The sequence below is a fragment of the Ostrea edulis genome, chromosome 4, assembly GCF_947568905.1.
Source record: "Ostrea edulis chromosome 4, xbOstEdul1.1, whole genome shotgun sequence".
Lineage (NCBI taxonomy): Eukaryota > Metazoa > Mollusca > Bivalvia > Ostreida > Ostreidae > Ostrea > Ostrea edulis.
In genome coordinates this window covers 52,382,947-52,400,856 of record NC_079167.1, presented here as the reverse complement: position 1 = coordinate 52,400,856, position 17,910 = coordinate 52,382,947, and the positions used below count along the sequence as shown (strand labels likewise).

The following is a 17,910-nucleotide window of genomic DNA, read 5'->3' as shown; positions in this document are numbered from 1 at the left end:
TCATGAGACCTCAAAATCAATAAGGGTCATCTTCTCCTGAAGATGTACCAGTGTACTAAGTTTGATGTCTGTCAAGCAAAGGGTTCTCAAGATATTGAGCGGACAGTATATTCCAATGTCCAGGTTGACCTTTGACCTCAAAATCAATAGGGATCATCTTCTCCTGAAGATGTACCAGTGTACCAAGTTTGATGTCTGTCAAGCAAAGGGTTCTCAAGATATTGAACAGACAGTATATTCCTATGTCCAGTTTGACCCTTGACCTTTGACCATGTGACCTCAAAATCAATAGGGGTCATTTTTTCCTGAAGATGTACCAGTGTACAAGTTTAAGGTCTGTAAAGCAAAGGGTTCTCAAGATATTGAGCGGACAGTATATTCCTATGTCCAGTTTGACCTTTGACCATGTGACCTCAAAATCAATAGGGGTCATATTCTCCTGAAGATGCACCAGTGTACCAAGTTTGATGTCTGTCAAGCAAAGGGTTCTCAAGATATTGAACGGACAGTATATTCCTATGTCCAGTTAGACCCTTGACCTTTGACCATGTGACCTCAAAATCAATAGGGGTCATCTTCTTCTGAAGATGTACTGGTGTACCAAGTTTGATGTCTGCCAAGCAAAGGGTTCTCTAGATATTGAATGGTCAGTATATTACTATGCCCAGTTTGACCCTTGACCATATGACCTCAAAATCAATAGGGGTCATCTACTCCTGAAGATGTACCAGTGTGCCAAGTTTGATGTCTTTTAAGCAAAGGGTTCTCAAGATACTGAACAGACATTATATTCCTACGTCCACACTAGATTGACCCTTGACCTTTAAAACAATAGGGGTCCTCTTCTACTCATAATGAACCCACATATGAAATATCATTATTATCAAGTGAATGGTTCTCAAGATATTGAGCGGACAATATGTGGTCTACCGACCGACAGGTGCAAACCAATATGCCCCTCTTCTTTGGGGGGGGGGCATAAAAAAAAAACAACTCAGAAATTATTCCTTTTTCAACATTCTTCTGGTGTAATTATGATTATTCACAATTTGATAGTTTGAATAATCAATCGGCTTACTCGGTAGGATGCGTGCGAAATTACAGCTCGCACTAAAGCGTGCCAGTTAACCCGAGTACGCCGGATCATTAGAATCAAGTATTCTATTAATTGGAACAGGCCTTTAGTTATATGTATGTAGGTCAAAATAATTTTTACCTCATGCATGCTCTGTCAGTGTATGCTAACCCCTACTAATGGTTTTGGGAGAATCGTAGATTTTATTACTTGGTTGTTCTTTTACCATGAAAAGTATGAAAAGATTGTACAATATGGCCATGCAATGTGGATGTTGACTATACATGTAGTGCTGAGCCATTAAGGCCTAACATATAAATGTAATTAATAACTATTTTGACCACCTATACACCCCACCCACCCCCCCATACGGCCAAACTCCAAGGTCAAGAGGTCAAATATTTTGTGTATATTCAAAGTACACATAAAAAACTGTTACTAATCAGTTAATAATTAATCCCTAGAATTTTTGTCTGCAAATAGGTAACAGAAAGCACTGACAGAGAAAATTGTACAGCTTCTTGAGCACAACATGTGCCTTGCCTAGATGGAAGTCAACTGACCAGTTTTTAAATGTCGTATGAGATGGCACGCCACTGACCATTCATCACTGCTCAACTGACCATCTCTATTTAGGTCACTCCAATCCCAAATGGAGGCCAGCTTTTCAGATTCCAATTTGGATGCCTTGAATATCTCAACCGCATCTTCACCTGTCAATGAGTGATGAAGAAAATTGTGACAATATCTTTAAACCATATTAGTTGTATAGATGAACAGGCACCAAGCTATGAATAATGAAATAAAAATACATGTACAGTATACATTTTGAATATTAAATAATTTCCTGGACAGCTTCCCTTTATCTATGAATAACCTTTGGGTCACATATGTTCTTCAATCATCACTCCATTATAAGATTTCTTACATGTTTACTAGTTACCTCAACTTTGGCAGATTGACGTTTATCCATGGACATGACAGTCTGGTCATAACCAGCCTCTATGCCTAGTATAAATTTCTGTAATTCCTCCACTTTAAAGATGTGGTCCCAAAAATATTTTGAATACTTTTGCCAGTGACCTAGACCTTGACAAAATAACCTTAGTTTATGGTAATGTCACATGTTTGGTCATATTCAATCTTTATGCCTAGTATGAACATCTAATTTTCACCCACTTCACTTTTATGACCAATAGAAATGTTTCTAAATGTTCTTACTAATGACCTTGGTCAAATAACCTTAGTGGTGGGTCATGATAAAATGTTTGGTCAAAAGTAGTCTTTGTGTTCAGTGTAAGCCATGAATGTCTCTTGAAAAGTGGGTTGCAACCTATAATTAGCAGCTATTTTCAACTTTAATGCTAGAAATGTTGACCTTGGTCCAAGTGTCCTTGCTTCAGAACCTTTACAGATTATCTGCTCATTAATTGGCCCACGAAAAAAAAAAAATCTAATTTTTTTTCTTCAGTGACCTGGACTTGGAAAATGACCTTCATTTAGGGTCATGACACACTGTCTTTTCATAAACAACCTTTGTATTATATATCCGAGTTCTTAATGTCCTTCCATTACAAAGGCCAAATGAAATAGGCACAGGTTCTTTACACTTTTTATGGACATAATCAGCCTTTGTAACAAGTATCAGCTTCTAATGTCTATCCAATACGAAATTGTGGCTCAGAGACAAAGTAGGATATAAAGACGAAAGACTGATAGACAAATACCGGGTAGACATGTTTACTAACATTTTATCCCTATACTTCATCTGTTTGCTAGATTTTCAGGAGTAACAGGAAGACATTTCAAAATCTCAATTACACTACAGGTATGATTCACATGGTCTCATTCCAGTTCAAACACTCTTAACCCAAGGTCCAAGAACTTCCCAATTAACTAAGCATGCAGTCAGTCTGTGTGCTTACTACATCCATATGTAAATCCATGGGTCCTGAACCCCTGACCCAAAGGTCATGAATTTCACAATATTAGCAGATATTTCCCTGCTTTATTTAGTTGTTTGGTGTCCAGGAATTGAGAAGAGATCCCGAAATAGTGCATTTTCACTATAACAGCCAAAGAACCCCAGATCACAAAATCCACAACTGTGGTAGAGACTTCTGGTTTCTTCATTATTACTTTGTACTTATATCAATTGTTTGATTTCAAGAAGCCAAAGAGAAGTATTTTATCGATAAAGAAATAATGTATTCTTATTATATGAATTGTAAAGCCTCACAATATACCAGAGGATGTTTAAGGATGACATCATTTTTTAAGGTTTTGGCCCCCATCACTCAGTTTCCAATGGGGATTTAGGGGTCATAAAATTCACATTTTTGCTTGTATTACCTAACTGATGCAAATTTTAGCAAAACTTGGTCCAGTAGTATCTGAGATGAATCAATTACAATAGGTCACATATGAAAACCATTTCCCCCAAAAATTTTTATACATGCCTTTACAATTTGATAGCCCTATGAATTTCTGGCTTTTTGCAAGGTTGTTCTAAGTGGAAAATTAAATATGTGACTGCTTTTTACACTTTAAATGTATCAAAACTTAAACAAGATTTCCGAAATGGGTGTTATGTGTATGTCAGTTTGCAAGGTAGAACTGCACTTGTAACAGAACTCTTCTCAATAGAATACCAACTGACAGCAGGTGGGGGGTGTTGCAGACTGGTGTAAACACACCTAGTCTACATATTGCAGAAATTATTGTTCTCTGTGTTGACACATGAATATTTCAAAAGTGTGACACTACAGACCTGCTGTGTAATTCAACTTCACTTAAGGGTCGGGCCGATTTGAACTGAAAAATTTCAAAATCTTATTTTGTTCCATTTTTAATGTTTACAATGCTTAACTAAAGTATTTCTAATGGTCAAACAAAATTTGAATATCAGTTGTTAAGTTACAAGTGAGTTACAGCACTCACAATTTGTAGTTATGTATCCTGCCTACAAGGTTTTCCTACTAAGCGATACTATGACCTTGACCTTGAAAAACAATAGGTATCTTCCTCTCATCATGGTGATCAAATATACCAAATTGTAAGATCCTTGAGTTTACAGTTTATTTTGTATTTTGCCAACAAGGTCCGGACAGACAAACAGACGAACATCTTTGATGGTCATATAAAAACTGATTTTATTCACACAAAGAAGATGTTTTGCACAATTTACAACATTTGATACTGTAGAATATGAAAAACTGTTCACAAACCTAGCGACAGAAGGTCAGGTCAAAAATGTTCCAGATGGGAGGGGTAGGGAGAAATAACGAATTCTATTTCAATGGTTGGAATGGAAGTGGTGGGGAGAAATTAAGAATTCTACAGTAAAACACAGTTATAACGAACATCAATTGACCAAGGCAAGCAAAAAAGAGTTTGTTAGAACCAAACTTCATTATATCCAATAAATCTTTTTGTTATTTTCCTCTGATAGGGGGAATAAATACCACTTTGCAATAAGTGTGAATTCATTATAAGTTTATTCATTATAAGTGTGTTTTACTGTAGATAAAAGAACACGATGGGAGGGATTGGGAGAAATAATGAGTTCTAGTTTAATAATCAAGATGTTATAGTAAATCATGGGGGAAAAAAAATAGTTCTAGCTTAAAAAAGAGAAAATGTCTGTAACCTAGTGCATTTTACACTGTGTTGTGAATGGAGTCTTGTTTATACAAATGGATGAACATCACTTTAAAAAATCAAAACTTGTCAAAGGGGACTCAGAACTGGTGCATTTATTTCAGAAATCAACAATTTTTGTCTTGATCTTACCATTTATAAAACCCTTTCCTGATTTATCATGTTTCTTGAACACCTTGACATAAGCTTCTCTTTCCGAGACGGAGGGTAGCTCAACTGACACCTCCTCCTGGTCTGTTACAGTGAGGTTTTCTGGTAGAACAGCAGGAACCTTTCTTCCTCTCAATATTCCATTAATGAGGTGAACAGCCACTATAAACTCACTGACATCTAGAAGGTTGTCATTGCTGATATCTGCGAGATTCCTATTTTGAAAATAAAAAAAGATCATAAGAGTTATTTCCCTTTGATCAGAAGACATATTTGATCTTGAAATATTTTCTGTTAATTCTATCTAATTCTATAAGTAGAGTTTTAAAAATGAATATCTGATAACTGTGTTTTATTATTCTACAGAAAAAGAATGTAAAGAGAGGCAGACCAAATTCTTAGAGAACAATTAAAGTTCCTCTGGTTAATAATCTGTTGTTGCAATGCCAAGAAAAGTCATCCACTTTCTGGAGGATCTGTGAAGGATTGGCAATTCTTGAATAGGCTTTACAGATCGTATTTAAGGTTTAGCAAGGAGGCCCATTTGTCATGAATGAATTCAAATAAGTATGTCAATACCTCCATTTAAAAACCCTTCTACCTTACTAAAATATTTGTATATTAACAGGATATTATCATGCAATGTCTACCATTATACAGCTCAAACAGTCAACACTCGGTACAGATTTTTAAGTGAGATAAATGTTCAAACATCTGATAGACCTGTTGATTTTGGACTAAACAATAAATGTGCAAACACAGCTTGTTGAAATTTTGCAAGAAATGACAAATATTTAGATTAATTCTAAAAATTAATTGAAAGATTTGAAGGATCAATGACATTAGACACAGAATTTTCACACTTTCATACAGTGTAGTATACATTTCTTCGCATTTTGGGAAACTGAGACTGTGTCAATATCAAACAGGTATAAAACACAGAGGCCACTTGTTCATTGCTAGGCATTGGGCTAATACATTAAACAAGGAACTTGAGGACGGTCTATAAAATATCCAACATCATAGACATGATCAAAAGTGGGTCAAATAACATAACCAATCAATAAAGGTAATGGAGACCATTTACCCTATAAAAATTTCATCAACAGTGTGCCAAATGAATTTGAATGTGAAATGCTAATTATATCTTGTATAACACTCCTGCATTCAGATTCTGGTGTTAAGAGGTTTTGGGTTCAAATTTTACTTAATTGTCAACAAAGTAGTGTGGAAAGTACAATGGAAACAATTATAGTGACAAGAGGCCTGAGGGCCTTAACAGTCACCTGATAATCATAAAACATAAATAAGGTCTTTCGTGTAAATCTTATCTTTAAACCTATAAGAAATACATGCCCTTATGGTAAAAAAAGATGTTTAATTTTTCCAATTCTGGTTAAAAGCAACATTAGTGCCGTATATAATCGAGCTGCTACTCCACCCTAGAACCTGAGCCACCCCTGACCCAGGGGTCATGAATTTCAATAAAAATGCACTTTATTTCGATGTTCAAAACTAGACAAAACATTGTTTTATATAACATAACGCATTTTTACTAAACGATCCATACATATCAGTTCTGGAATCTTCAACCCCTAATCCAGGGGCCATGAACTTCACACGAACTATGCACCCAGTTTTTAAGCTTGAAGTTCAAAAGAAAAGAATATTTCAAAGAATGAATTACCTATTAATGACCGTTTAGGAGGGTACTATACTCTCATGGTGTTGCTTTGGAAAGCAGTAGTGCCTGAGGGACAGCGTGGACACTATTTAGCTTTCCAAAGCAACACCACGAGAGCATAGTACCCACCTAAACAGTCATTAATGGTGGCCGGGTTTAGTGCATTACATGATAAATCCAGGCACGATCATATCTACATCATAAAACTTGTATCCATAATTTTGTTTTCTTTATGTAATTATTGTAAACTTTATTTTCGTGGCCAATTATGCAATTTTAATTGTCATTCACCAAATATTTAATGATATACAAAATATCAAATAGATTTTTTGTATTTTAATTTATTTCTAACATTCATAATTGATAACATAACTGTAACAATGCATTTTAAACAACCATAACAACAAGAACTCACTATTACATAAACATGATGAATACTAGTAGTTTATTTGTTGTAAATATTAAAAACCGATTTACTAACGTTGAAGTTTGGTGTGCATGTACTAATTAATTCGGGGCAATTAATATTGACATTATTCACATAAGAAGTTAAGGTGTATTTTGATTACATGTGCTATTTGACTGGTACGATTAATATTGACATTATTCCTATAAGAAGTAGGTGTATTTTGATTACATGTAAATATTTGATTTTGATTCATATTTTCTACATTTTCTAATTTTGTTGCTTCTAACATTATTTTCTTTTCCTTACTAGTAAACACGTCTGGTAAATGAAAGGTGAAGATAATTGGAACAGTGATCAATCCTATATAGAAATCCTAGAAAACTCCGAAAAGGAATGCAGCTCAGTAATTAAAGGCTATCTGAGAATAATTTAATTCTTATAGTATCCTTGTCTCTGATTGGTCAAAATCCAATTGAGGAACGCAAGTTATTTTTGTATAACCTGGTTTGGTATGGGGACACACCCCCTTGACAACCAGAAGCCGGAAATATTTTTTTTCTCTCTCTAAATTTACATCGCAGCACTGTTTTCAGCCTTCTATGGAATAGAAAGTCAACGTGTACAATAAGATACTTTGGTTTGATACACATACTGTTTTCTCGTTGTCAATGGCAAATAAAACTTCAAATTACTCGCCCTTGATTACAGGTGGCGCACGATCCGTTAACGTCCAAGGCGTTTCTAACCTCAAGTTTAAGAGAGCGTCGGAAGGACACATTTAGATTAGAAAGTTGTTGAATATTTAGTAACGATGGTGGATTACGGTTCGTAGACATCACTGCGCTTAGAGACGAACTTAGAAAACGCATTGCAAGACTCTCTTGGCGGGAAGGAAAGCACGTTGAGAGTTTCAGCTGCAATCGAATTTTCTCCGTCATATCGATTAAATAAAGACATTCAATACACACTGAACATTTTTCATTATAAACTACTTCTTGATTAAGTTTACATGCTTAAACAGTAGTTTAGGTTGAATATATAATATACAATACATCATAATTCTTTATAAGTTGTTGAATTGCATATGTTTAAAATAATGAGATGCGGACACCCCCCCCCCCCTCTCTCTCTCGATCAAGGATTAATAATATCAATTATTAAAATAAATATATCCATATATCTCTGAATTTCTATTATTAAGCTGTTAAAATGTGTAGTAATAGTGAATGTATATGTATAACTTCTCTCTATGAAATAAAATTCACGATAGAGAAGGCACATGTATACAGAGTACAAATATATCATACACCTTAACTTCACAGTTAACAGTTTATTTGCGTGTTTTAACTTACATCACTTACCTGATGACGTCACGGTAGGTAAACAGTCCTTGTGATTAACTTTTTTATTAGTCCATATATAGGGCAAGCGAGAGCATAAAAATTGGCAGGTCAAATAAATTTTACTACCCCATATTCTAGCTGTACAATAATGATTCAAAATTTCGAGTTTCTACATTTTAATTGAATATTACAATTGGGATTGCAAGTTTAAGACGGAAGTTCAAGCTTTCTTTCAACTTCTAAATTCATGTCTCCATCCATATACATGTACTATGATTGATATACTATGAGTTGGTTGTACTCTGCGTGAAAAGCACGACTATATCCTGCGTATAGGAATGGTTGTATCCAAATGACATTTGTCCATGGTGTTGCAGGAAACTGATGTAGGCCTACATAATTTGACCCGTGTTTACTTTCATGTATAAGGATTTATCATGTTTATATGTACCATGACAGTTCATGATATGAATGATTTAATACTAAAATACATCACTTAACAAATGTAGTACACTTTTCAATTTGAAGGTCAATTTGAATGTTCATACTTCAGATTGAAATCGAAGTTACAAGTGAATATTGAAAATTGTAATGCAATGATTTTTAAAAATAAAAACCACAATGAACAATAGGCCTATATGTGGCTTTTATTATAAACACAACATTGTATGTATGACAGTGAAATTTGTATTTACTTCACTTGGATGAATTTATAGCTTTATGAATTTGCATTTAATTTTAATAAAAGTAGATATGATTCAAATTTTATTTCTAAAAAATTCAGAAATATCTTAATCTCTTGAGATGTATTTTTCTTCTGGTTTGCGTCAACAGTTAAAATAGGCTAGGACTGGTATTCATTTCTTCGACTTATTGGACTGTATGTACTTCCGTGGGTCAGTTGATAAACATGACATAACAACATAACTATGATAATGCAAACTTTGATAAGTTATGAAAGTTTGACAATTTCATCCCATATTTTGATTAATTTCATACGTATTGACTATTGAAGAATCCAGACTCGTTTCTCTGAAATTGAAACAATATTTCACAACACTTTTTGAATTCTAACAAAATTAACAATGAAAGTAAAGTGTTGAAATTAATTTACAATCCAGTCATCAAAAACGAAAAGAAGACCTAGGAATATTCACTACCTCACAGTTACAGTCTGATTATAGCCACCCCTCCATTACAGTCGCGTCGTCGTACCGAGTGACGGCGGAGGGGGTGGTGGGGTTGGGGTTGGGGGGGGTGGTGCTGTTAGCAATCGCGTTCATTCATATTTTGACGACCTTGGTTAACTCTAAAATTAATTTTTAAATGACATCGGAAATATATTTTTGTACCTTACTTCGTTTATATTTGATGACTCAAATTTCCCCTGTTCGATTATAGATCTAGTCTAGAAAGGGGGGGGGGGGGGGGGGGTGAGAGTCATAGAATTATAAGATCATTGATGTCTGTATCACTAAGGATAGATACAATTTCAGCATAAAACATTCATGCAGAATATTACGATCTACACAGAAAATGTTTAAACCCAACCCCCCCCCCCCCCCCTCCGTAAATACTTTCTGCAACAAAGTCGTCATCTGATATCTGTGAAGTCGGACTGAACTGAAGACTGAAGTTATAGCGCACGACGCTGAGTGGAACTTAAAACGATCGTTGTCACTGTCACATTTGATGACAATAAACCAAATGAATTTTTTAAAAGCTTCATATCTCGGGAATTCTACCCCAGCTCCCTATTTGCACTACAAAAACCTTACACTCTCTCATAAATCTTATGTACACCGGAAGTCAACAAGGACGTAAACGAGTCTTGCGCCACCTATGTTTGAAATAGGGGAAATAACTGACAAATATTCGCAATTAGCATCTACTTGTATGCTAATCACTGTGTAAATCATCTTTCTCTGTATGTATGGTCGAATAATTTTAAAATCGATTAAAACAAAGATATTATATTCGAATTAATGATTTACCAAGTAAGAATTGTCCTGTTCATTTTCAAATACATTTCTCACTGGGGGGGGGGGGGGGGGGGGGTCATTGCTGATCCGCCTTTCAACAAAGCAAAAAAAAAACATCATATGTCACATTTTACCACATGACGTCAATCACATTGACATGTGGATTGCGATTTGTCACTTGCTTACATATTTTCTTGTGTTGGATTTACTATTAGTGACAACTTTGCATGTAAGGGTAAGTTTTCATGTAGTAGAATTTTTCACAAAGTTAAAAGCTGCAAATTATTGCATTTTCTGATGTTTGAAGACTTACTTTGGGTAGATCTCGGCCTAAACAATGTGGCAATTTCCCGTATTTTCTCAATCTGTTTGAGATGAGCGACTTCAAAGTCAATCTCTAAAGGGCAGCGAAATATGCATTGCATGCATAGCCTACACATATTTTCTGTCATGACAAACTTCACCTTCGATACAATAATTTAATAAATAGGCTAGGCTCTGTTGAACTAAGACAAATTGACAACGGGTTAAGATGGTGACCTTCTATAGCTACATGTAGATGCTTCGTCGTTGTTGCTAAGTGAATCATTGTGCGGCTCAGTTGACTTGTATTTTTCCGAGTTTACATTAAATTATAAGGAATGACTTTAATTCTGGGCAAGTTATACGAGTATAACCTGGTTTGGGTCAGTTTACGCTTTTTTATAATCCGCTTCGCGGATTATAAAGCATAAACTGACTCAAACCAGTTTATACTCGTATAACTTGCCCCAGAATTAAAGTAATTCCTTAAATATATAAATGTACCTCTGTGCACTTCGCACAATATGACATCACAATGAAAAAGTACGTCACAATGTACAGGTTCTTATCGTTGTATCGCGGGGAAAGCAGGGCTCGAAATTAACATATGCCCGTCAGTCTGTGACTGGTTAAAAGTCTTGCGGACTGACTGACATTTGTTTTAGTCAGTCCAATGGGACTGGATAATTTTCTAAAGCATATACAAATGTACTTATGAAATTTTATACACACATTTGGCATGCTTTGATATGTAGATATCAGACGAATCTGATTCGTAAATATAAATCCCACATTTAAGTGTTACAATATTGTCTAAGACATAGAGTTAAATTTCATTTTAATAACATTAACGAAATTAGATATGTTTAATTATTTCTGGAAAACTCTGTTGGACTGGTAAAATTTTCTGCGGACTGGTTGAAATTATACCCCATCAGTCCGGCTGGACTGGTGACATGAAAAATTAGCTTCAAGCCCTGGAAAGTGTCAAAATATTTTGTCAGATAACTCTGTAAAGCAAATTCCATAGTCCTAGCACTTGGCATAATAGTGACCGGAATCACTTATAGAATAGACAATGTTATCCAACGAAATTCCTAGGATTTATCATGTGATGCACAAATATGTATTAGTTTTGGAGGTTTAAGCTAGGATCCCAAAAGGACAGTGAACATGAAATTTACATAATTTTTCCTCCTACAAAAAAAAATGTTCCACAGCAATAATATTGGTGAAAATTGGCAATAGTTTCTGAAAAGATGTCAAAAATGTTCAAATGTCTGAAAAGATGAAAAAAATGTTCAAATGTCTGAAAAGATGTCAAAAATGTTCAAATGTCTGAAAAGATGAAAAAAATGTTCAAATGCCAAAGACTGAGGACTGACAACATAGACAACAATAACAATAGCTCACCAAAGTACTTGTGTTACCTAATTCATTAAGTTGTTGCTAATAAGTAATGTCTCTTACTTAAATTTGAAGACTTGATAGGGGGGATTAACTTCTCCTACAACTTCATTTGTGATAGAAGTGATGGTGGTGACATATAAAATTTTATATACATACTTATCCCGCTGAAAGGCTACGTGAGCCTGCGAATTTATCTACTGACTCACGGAGTGTGGCATGAATAGACATCCAAACTGACTCAATACCTTGTCCCATTAAATTTTAATGTGTTTTTTTCATTTGATAGCAGCATTGATGGGAAAATTACTTCCAATCACACTTTTATACTCTGTGAATTCAGAAGGTCACTATACCAATAAATAATATGGTAATTTGTAATGCACCTGGATAATGGTTTAATTTAGAAAGCACTGCATTTTCTTGTAAATTAATGAAGCTTTATCACTGAATGGTCTTTACTTGATAAGACTCATATGGAAATTTTAATGCATATAGACTAAATTTAGCCAAAGCAACAACCTAAATCAACAAGACTGAAGAGGCCCATTATAGCCACAATGCTCACATGAATCAACAAGACTGAAGAGGCCCATTATAGCCACAATGCTCACCTGAATCAACAAGACCGAATACCCACATAGGCCACAATGCTCACCTCAGCCAAGGTGGTCCTGCTGTTCTTCAGAAGATTTTGAAAATATTTTTTACACTTTTTATTCCCACGAAAGAATTATGACCCCACCCTATCTCTTAATCGAGGTTCTGGCCCTTCATTTGTAGAACTTTCAATTCTACATTCCTTTATCCAAGAATGCTTTAAGGCTTATAGCTCAGGTGAGCTAAAAATGATACCCAAGGTGAATAGACATTTGTTAATCATGGTATATATGATGTATGGAGGGTCTGACTTTTGTGACCCAGCATTTCATATCTTTTCCTCAGATACCATGCCACAAAGAACAGGAAGTTCCCATGATAAAAGTATCCTATGGATTTGCAGTGCTTCTGAGCCAAATCAGTCATTTACCTGTCTAGATAAAATCTATTAGGACTGTGATTATTACTGAAAAATCAATCTGAAGAAGCTGGCTTTTAATCAATGGTCATACCTGTACAAAGCAGGCAACATATCATACAGCATTTTACATCTTAATCTTAGGACACAGATGACACATGGTGAAAAAATCAATTCTGCACTGTCTGAAATACACTGGGAATTTACAATACATAATCTGAGAATAAGCTGTCTAACAAATATGGAAAATACATCTATAAATTCTTATAAACGGCATATATACATAATAGCGCCAATGAGAAAAGGTGCTTATCGCAAAGATGACATAATAGAGAAACGATGTTACAAACACAGGATGTCTGATTTTCACAGAGAAGTTTTCCCACCGCAATTTTGAGCACATGTTCATCGGTTTGATGATCAAACTACACACTTAAGGGGATATATATATAATAAGCTATTGGAACATAGAGCAAACATTTCGTTATTTAGATCCGCCTATTGTTGATAGATGTACGATCGATTGGAGTGCTTGTAAAATATTTTCATGATGTACATATATTTCTGTGTGGTAAAAAAGGGATGCATGGGTTTAATATATATATTTTTTGGTTTTGTTTGGTTGTAATAAGTACAAAAATAAAATTCCTAAAAATAATAAGGGACTTGTACATTTTTATTTTTTTTGCTGTTCAAAGTTGAAATATATTTATATATTTATTTACATACACTATGTGTAGCGATCTTAGACGAGCAGATCAAAGGATCTAATCTTAATTAGATTTAAGCATGTAGTAGAAACTAATCACAAACATTCCCATAATCAAAATGACCATGTCTGTTTCATACAGCAGAAAATTTTAAAGAAAATCATTTTGATGAAAACTAGAACTGTCCTAGCAGGACTAATACCCCCCACAGGACACATTGGATGGTGGGAAATAGTGAATTTGTGTTCATTGAAAAATAAACACATCCTTTTGACATGATTGTTGAGAGCAATTAAATATAAATGCAAGACTATATATTCTGCAGCAGAGTGTTACTCAAAATATTGAAAATATGTTCAATATAATTATTGAATAATATTACATGGATAACTACTATTCAGCATACATGAGCCAGAAAACAACACATCTTTTATTAACAAAATCATCCACAGACAGATGGGCAGACAGACAGACAACAGTCAATGAAGTTGAAAAAACACTCGTAAAATGAAAACATCCGTAATTTCCTTGAATGTTAATGAATCTCAATAAAAATGACAGGAGCACAACTTCATTATATACCTAAGTTTGAATTAAATCTGTTCACTGGTTTTTAAAATATACTCTGGAAACTGACAACACCCCTTCAAATTGGGAAAAAATATCTATAACTTCCTTGAATATTAAAATAGCTCAATCAAAATAGCAGGTGCACAGCTTCCTTCCTCATATAAGAGATATATACAAGTTTTAATGAAATCTGCTCAATGGTGTTAAGATATCCCTGGATAAATGATGTCTACAGACAAATGGATGGACGGACAGAAGACAAGGTGATTCCAATGTACCTCCTGAAGTTTGGAGGGGAGGGAGGTATTAAAAAACAAAACAATAGGTGCCTTGTACAACTACATGCACCTAACGACACTATAGAAGAAACTCTGTTGACAAATTTTATGATGGATAGGTAGACAGCAAGACAGGACAAAACTGCTTTTCCTGGAGAGAGTGAAAATACCTATTGTACTTTACAAATCCCTAATCATCCTTTAAGTTTGCTTTTATGATACAAAGCACTGAGAGATGTTGGAAAAAGGTTACTCCGTCCACAAAAACCTGGATCTTTGAATCTTGAACATTATCAAAGATAGTCAACCCTTTAAAAGGATCCCAAACTTTCTACTTTCAATTGCTTGTCAAAAGGACAAAAATCAAAACGTTATTCCATTTTAATAGATTGAACACATTAATAACAGGCGTTAAATTGAATAGCAATATATCCATATTTGCTGATACCAATACAAAATATTTCCATATTCTGTCTCGAGACAACGAGTCCCGCCTTCCTTTGACAAATTGTCTACAAGTTCTACCACACCTCCCCATTAGATAACCTAGTAAACTCTCTACAACCATTCTCTTTATTATAACTGGGTAGATTTAAATCACTCACCAAGTCAAGGTACAATTCTGCACCAAAAAGGTGTGACAAGGTTGATAACATCAATACTTGTAACATGCGTCTGCAGATCTGCAGATATGTTGTTTTTTATCAATTGTGTTTTCATTTTAAAAATATTGAAAGAATTACGGATCTTTCTTTCATACATTGGGTACATGCATGCTCATCCTTTACACTAATTATGTAGTACATTGTCTACACTATGACATACACAGTGCATGGCACCGAAGAATTCTAGTTGTTGTAAGATTCGAATTTTTAATCTGAATGAAGAATATAAAGATTATTAGTTTCTGTTAAAATATAATCATTCAAATGTTTAAATAGAGAATTCTTTACTAAGTAGACTCTTTTACAAGCCAATCTCATGCTGTTTCAATAATCCCTGCATCATCTGCTAGCTGATGATGCATGCAAATTCATCATCGACATTATCATTCGACATTTTTTAATGCTTTTCATTTTCTATTCATCAAAGATTTTAAAATGCTGAAGTATTCTAAATGCCAAATTTTAAAGTTCCTTTTCTGTGCCAGTAATTTGCTATATTATCCTCTATTGGCACAGTTTTTGCTGAATTGGACACCTGTGAAATCATATACAGACATCCGTGTGATTCATCTGCTAATTCAGAGCCTTAGCACAGGGAATTTGCACTAGTTTTTGATTTCATAATTACTATAATCACTCTAGACTAATAGTAAAGTGTTCTGGTGGGGAGAACCTAGCATGTCATAATGTACAGTCCATACAATAATTTATCTGCATTACTTTTGATAATATATGAAATACAAAACATGATATACAATAAGGTGGCTCATGAAACCCCAAAGCTCACCTTGCACATCATTTGGGTACCAACATCCTAAACTAAATTATACCCTTATTGCAGGCCTATCTTAGCTCCATATACATCCCTTCTATATTTAGTATACAATTCATTCTCTTGTGAATCTTTAGAAATTTTCTTTAAAATACATGTATTTCTCTGTAAAACTCATGTCCTGGGAGTCATGATTTCATCAAACTTGAGTTTTAATTTGACAATTATAGCTTTATGATTCTTGAAAACATGATCCTTACCTGTATATTTTAAACCCTGATTGCGGCTCCACTTTGGCCCAAAGGTTTATTGTTTGACCTCAATTAGTTTCAGCTTTTTAATTTGAATATTTTCTAAACATTCCACCCTATTTTCCAATTATATTCCCTTGGAAGAGGCACTACAAACTTAAATCCCTTCCCCCAAGGATGCTTTGTGGCATTAGTTTGAAATTAAGTGCCCTAGCAGTTCTGATGAAGTCAAACATGATGAGCAGACTTTGATCAGAGAAGATTTTTAAGGAGGAATAACACATCGTCATAATGGCCGTCTTCCTTTTAAAACAAGAATGAAAATACAAATGTATAAATATTAGCAATACTTGTAACATGTCAACTGCTGGTCTGTAGATTGGGTGTTCAAGTCCAGAAGAGGTCTTAATTTTCTTTTTACTAAAACTACATTTTTAACTAAATACAGTAAATTTATTTGAAAGTTTTCAATTTCATAAATATTATTGTACTTATCCTCCACTTTCTATCTATATATCAGATTTCTCAGGTGTGTAATTCCTCCTTAAACCTTTCATTGCTCAGGTGAGCTAATAGGAGGAGGAAACTTATATTTCAAAATCTAAGAATAGCCTCAGTGACAAGTGTAGTGAAGTCCTGTCAAAGGTGAATAGCCATTCAGACTACAACAATCCCCTCCCCATTTCTCACAAATACATACCGACATCAAAAACCCAACCTGCACAAACACAATACCATATTATGTTCAGAAACAATCATAGATACAATTTAACCTCTGCAAGCTGACAACTAATTCCTTGTGACTCAGAACTTCCATGCTCCAATTTCACTAGCTGTTATTCTAGAAGTACTAAGACATACATCTAAGTTCCTATGCTTATAAGCTTGTAAAATGATTACTTTTTTCTTAAACTTATCATGTGCTACAATTACCTTATGAATTAGCATGCTGTTTCAATGCATTTCATTTTCGATATATGCACAGACTTTTCAACTTGTCTCAAAAGCAGTAAAGTTGTATACTACAAAATATAAATAATACATACTGGCAATGCTATAATGTTACGGTGAGTGCAATTACATATAAATGCGCCAATCTAAAAAAAAATTATCCAGGAGGAGTCCACCCATGTAATTTTTTTTCAGGGGTTTAACTTACACTTGGTACTAAACTAATATTTAGTATTTCACTACTAAAAGTGCATAAAAATAGGCAAATATAAGTATTTTTCACCAATCTCAGGGGGTCGCATGTCAATCTCAACCCCTCAGTGTGTGTCCATGCCTGACGTAGGCAATCAATCGAACTCACAATGCAAATTAACATTTGTATGATTTTCAGCCCATAAAACTGCAATCTAACTGCAGTGGTTCGAAATGCTTGAATTTTCAGCACAACTACTAGTACATGTACTTGTGGTGGAAATGGAAGACAAACCTAATCATTCATCTATATTTTGTGCATTATCAATGTCAAGATACTAATCTATTAAGCCAAATATTGAATTCCAGCGTTAAAGCACTTAATGATAAAGATACCCCTAAAGTGAATTTGAAGCTTCAATTCCATAACCAATAACAATCATTAAAATTGATGCTTAAAATTGTACACAAAAACCTTCACTGGTTTTCA

At 34.4% G+C, this 17,910-nt stretch overlaps 1 protein-coding gene across 1 annotated transcript in view; it reads right to left on the bottom strand.

Moving 5' to 3' along the window:
• Positions 1-17,910, bottom strand: part of LOC125668691 (titin-like) — a 63,734-nt gene that overhangs the window by 31,482 nt on the left and 14,342 nt on the right. Inside the window, exons 4-5 of the mRNA XM_048903037.2 lie at positions 4,868-5,100; positions 1,639-1,788 (exon numbers count right to left, since the gene is read on the bottom strand). Of these exons, the coding sequence (XP_048758994.2) occupies positions 1,639-1,788; positions 4,868-5,100 (383 nt within the window). The remainder of the gene's footprint in view (positions 1-1,638; positions 1,789-4,867; positions 5,101-17,910) is intronic.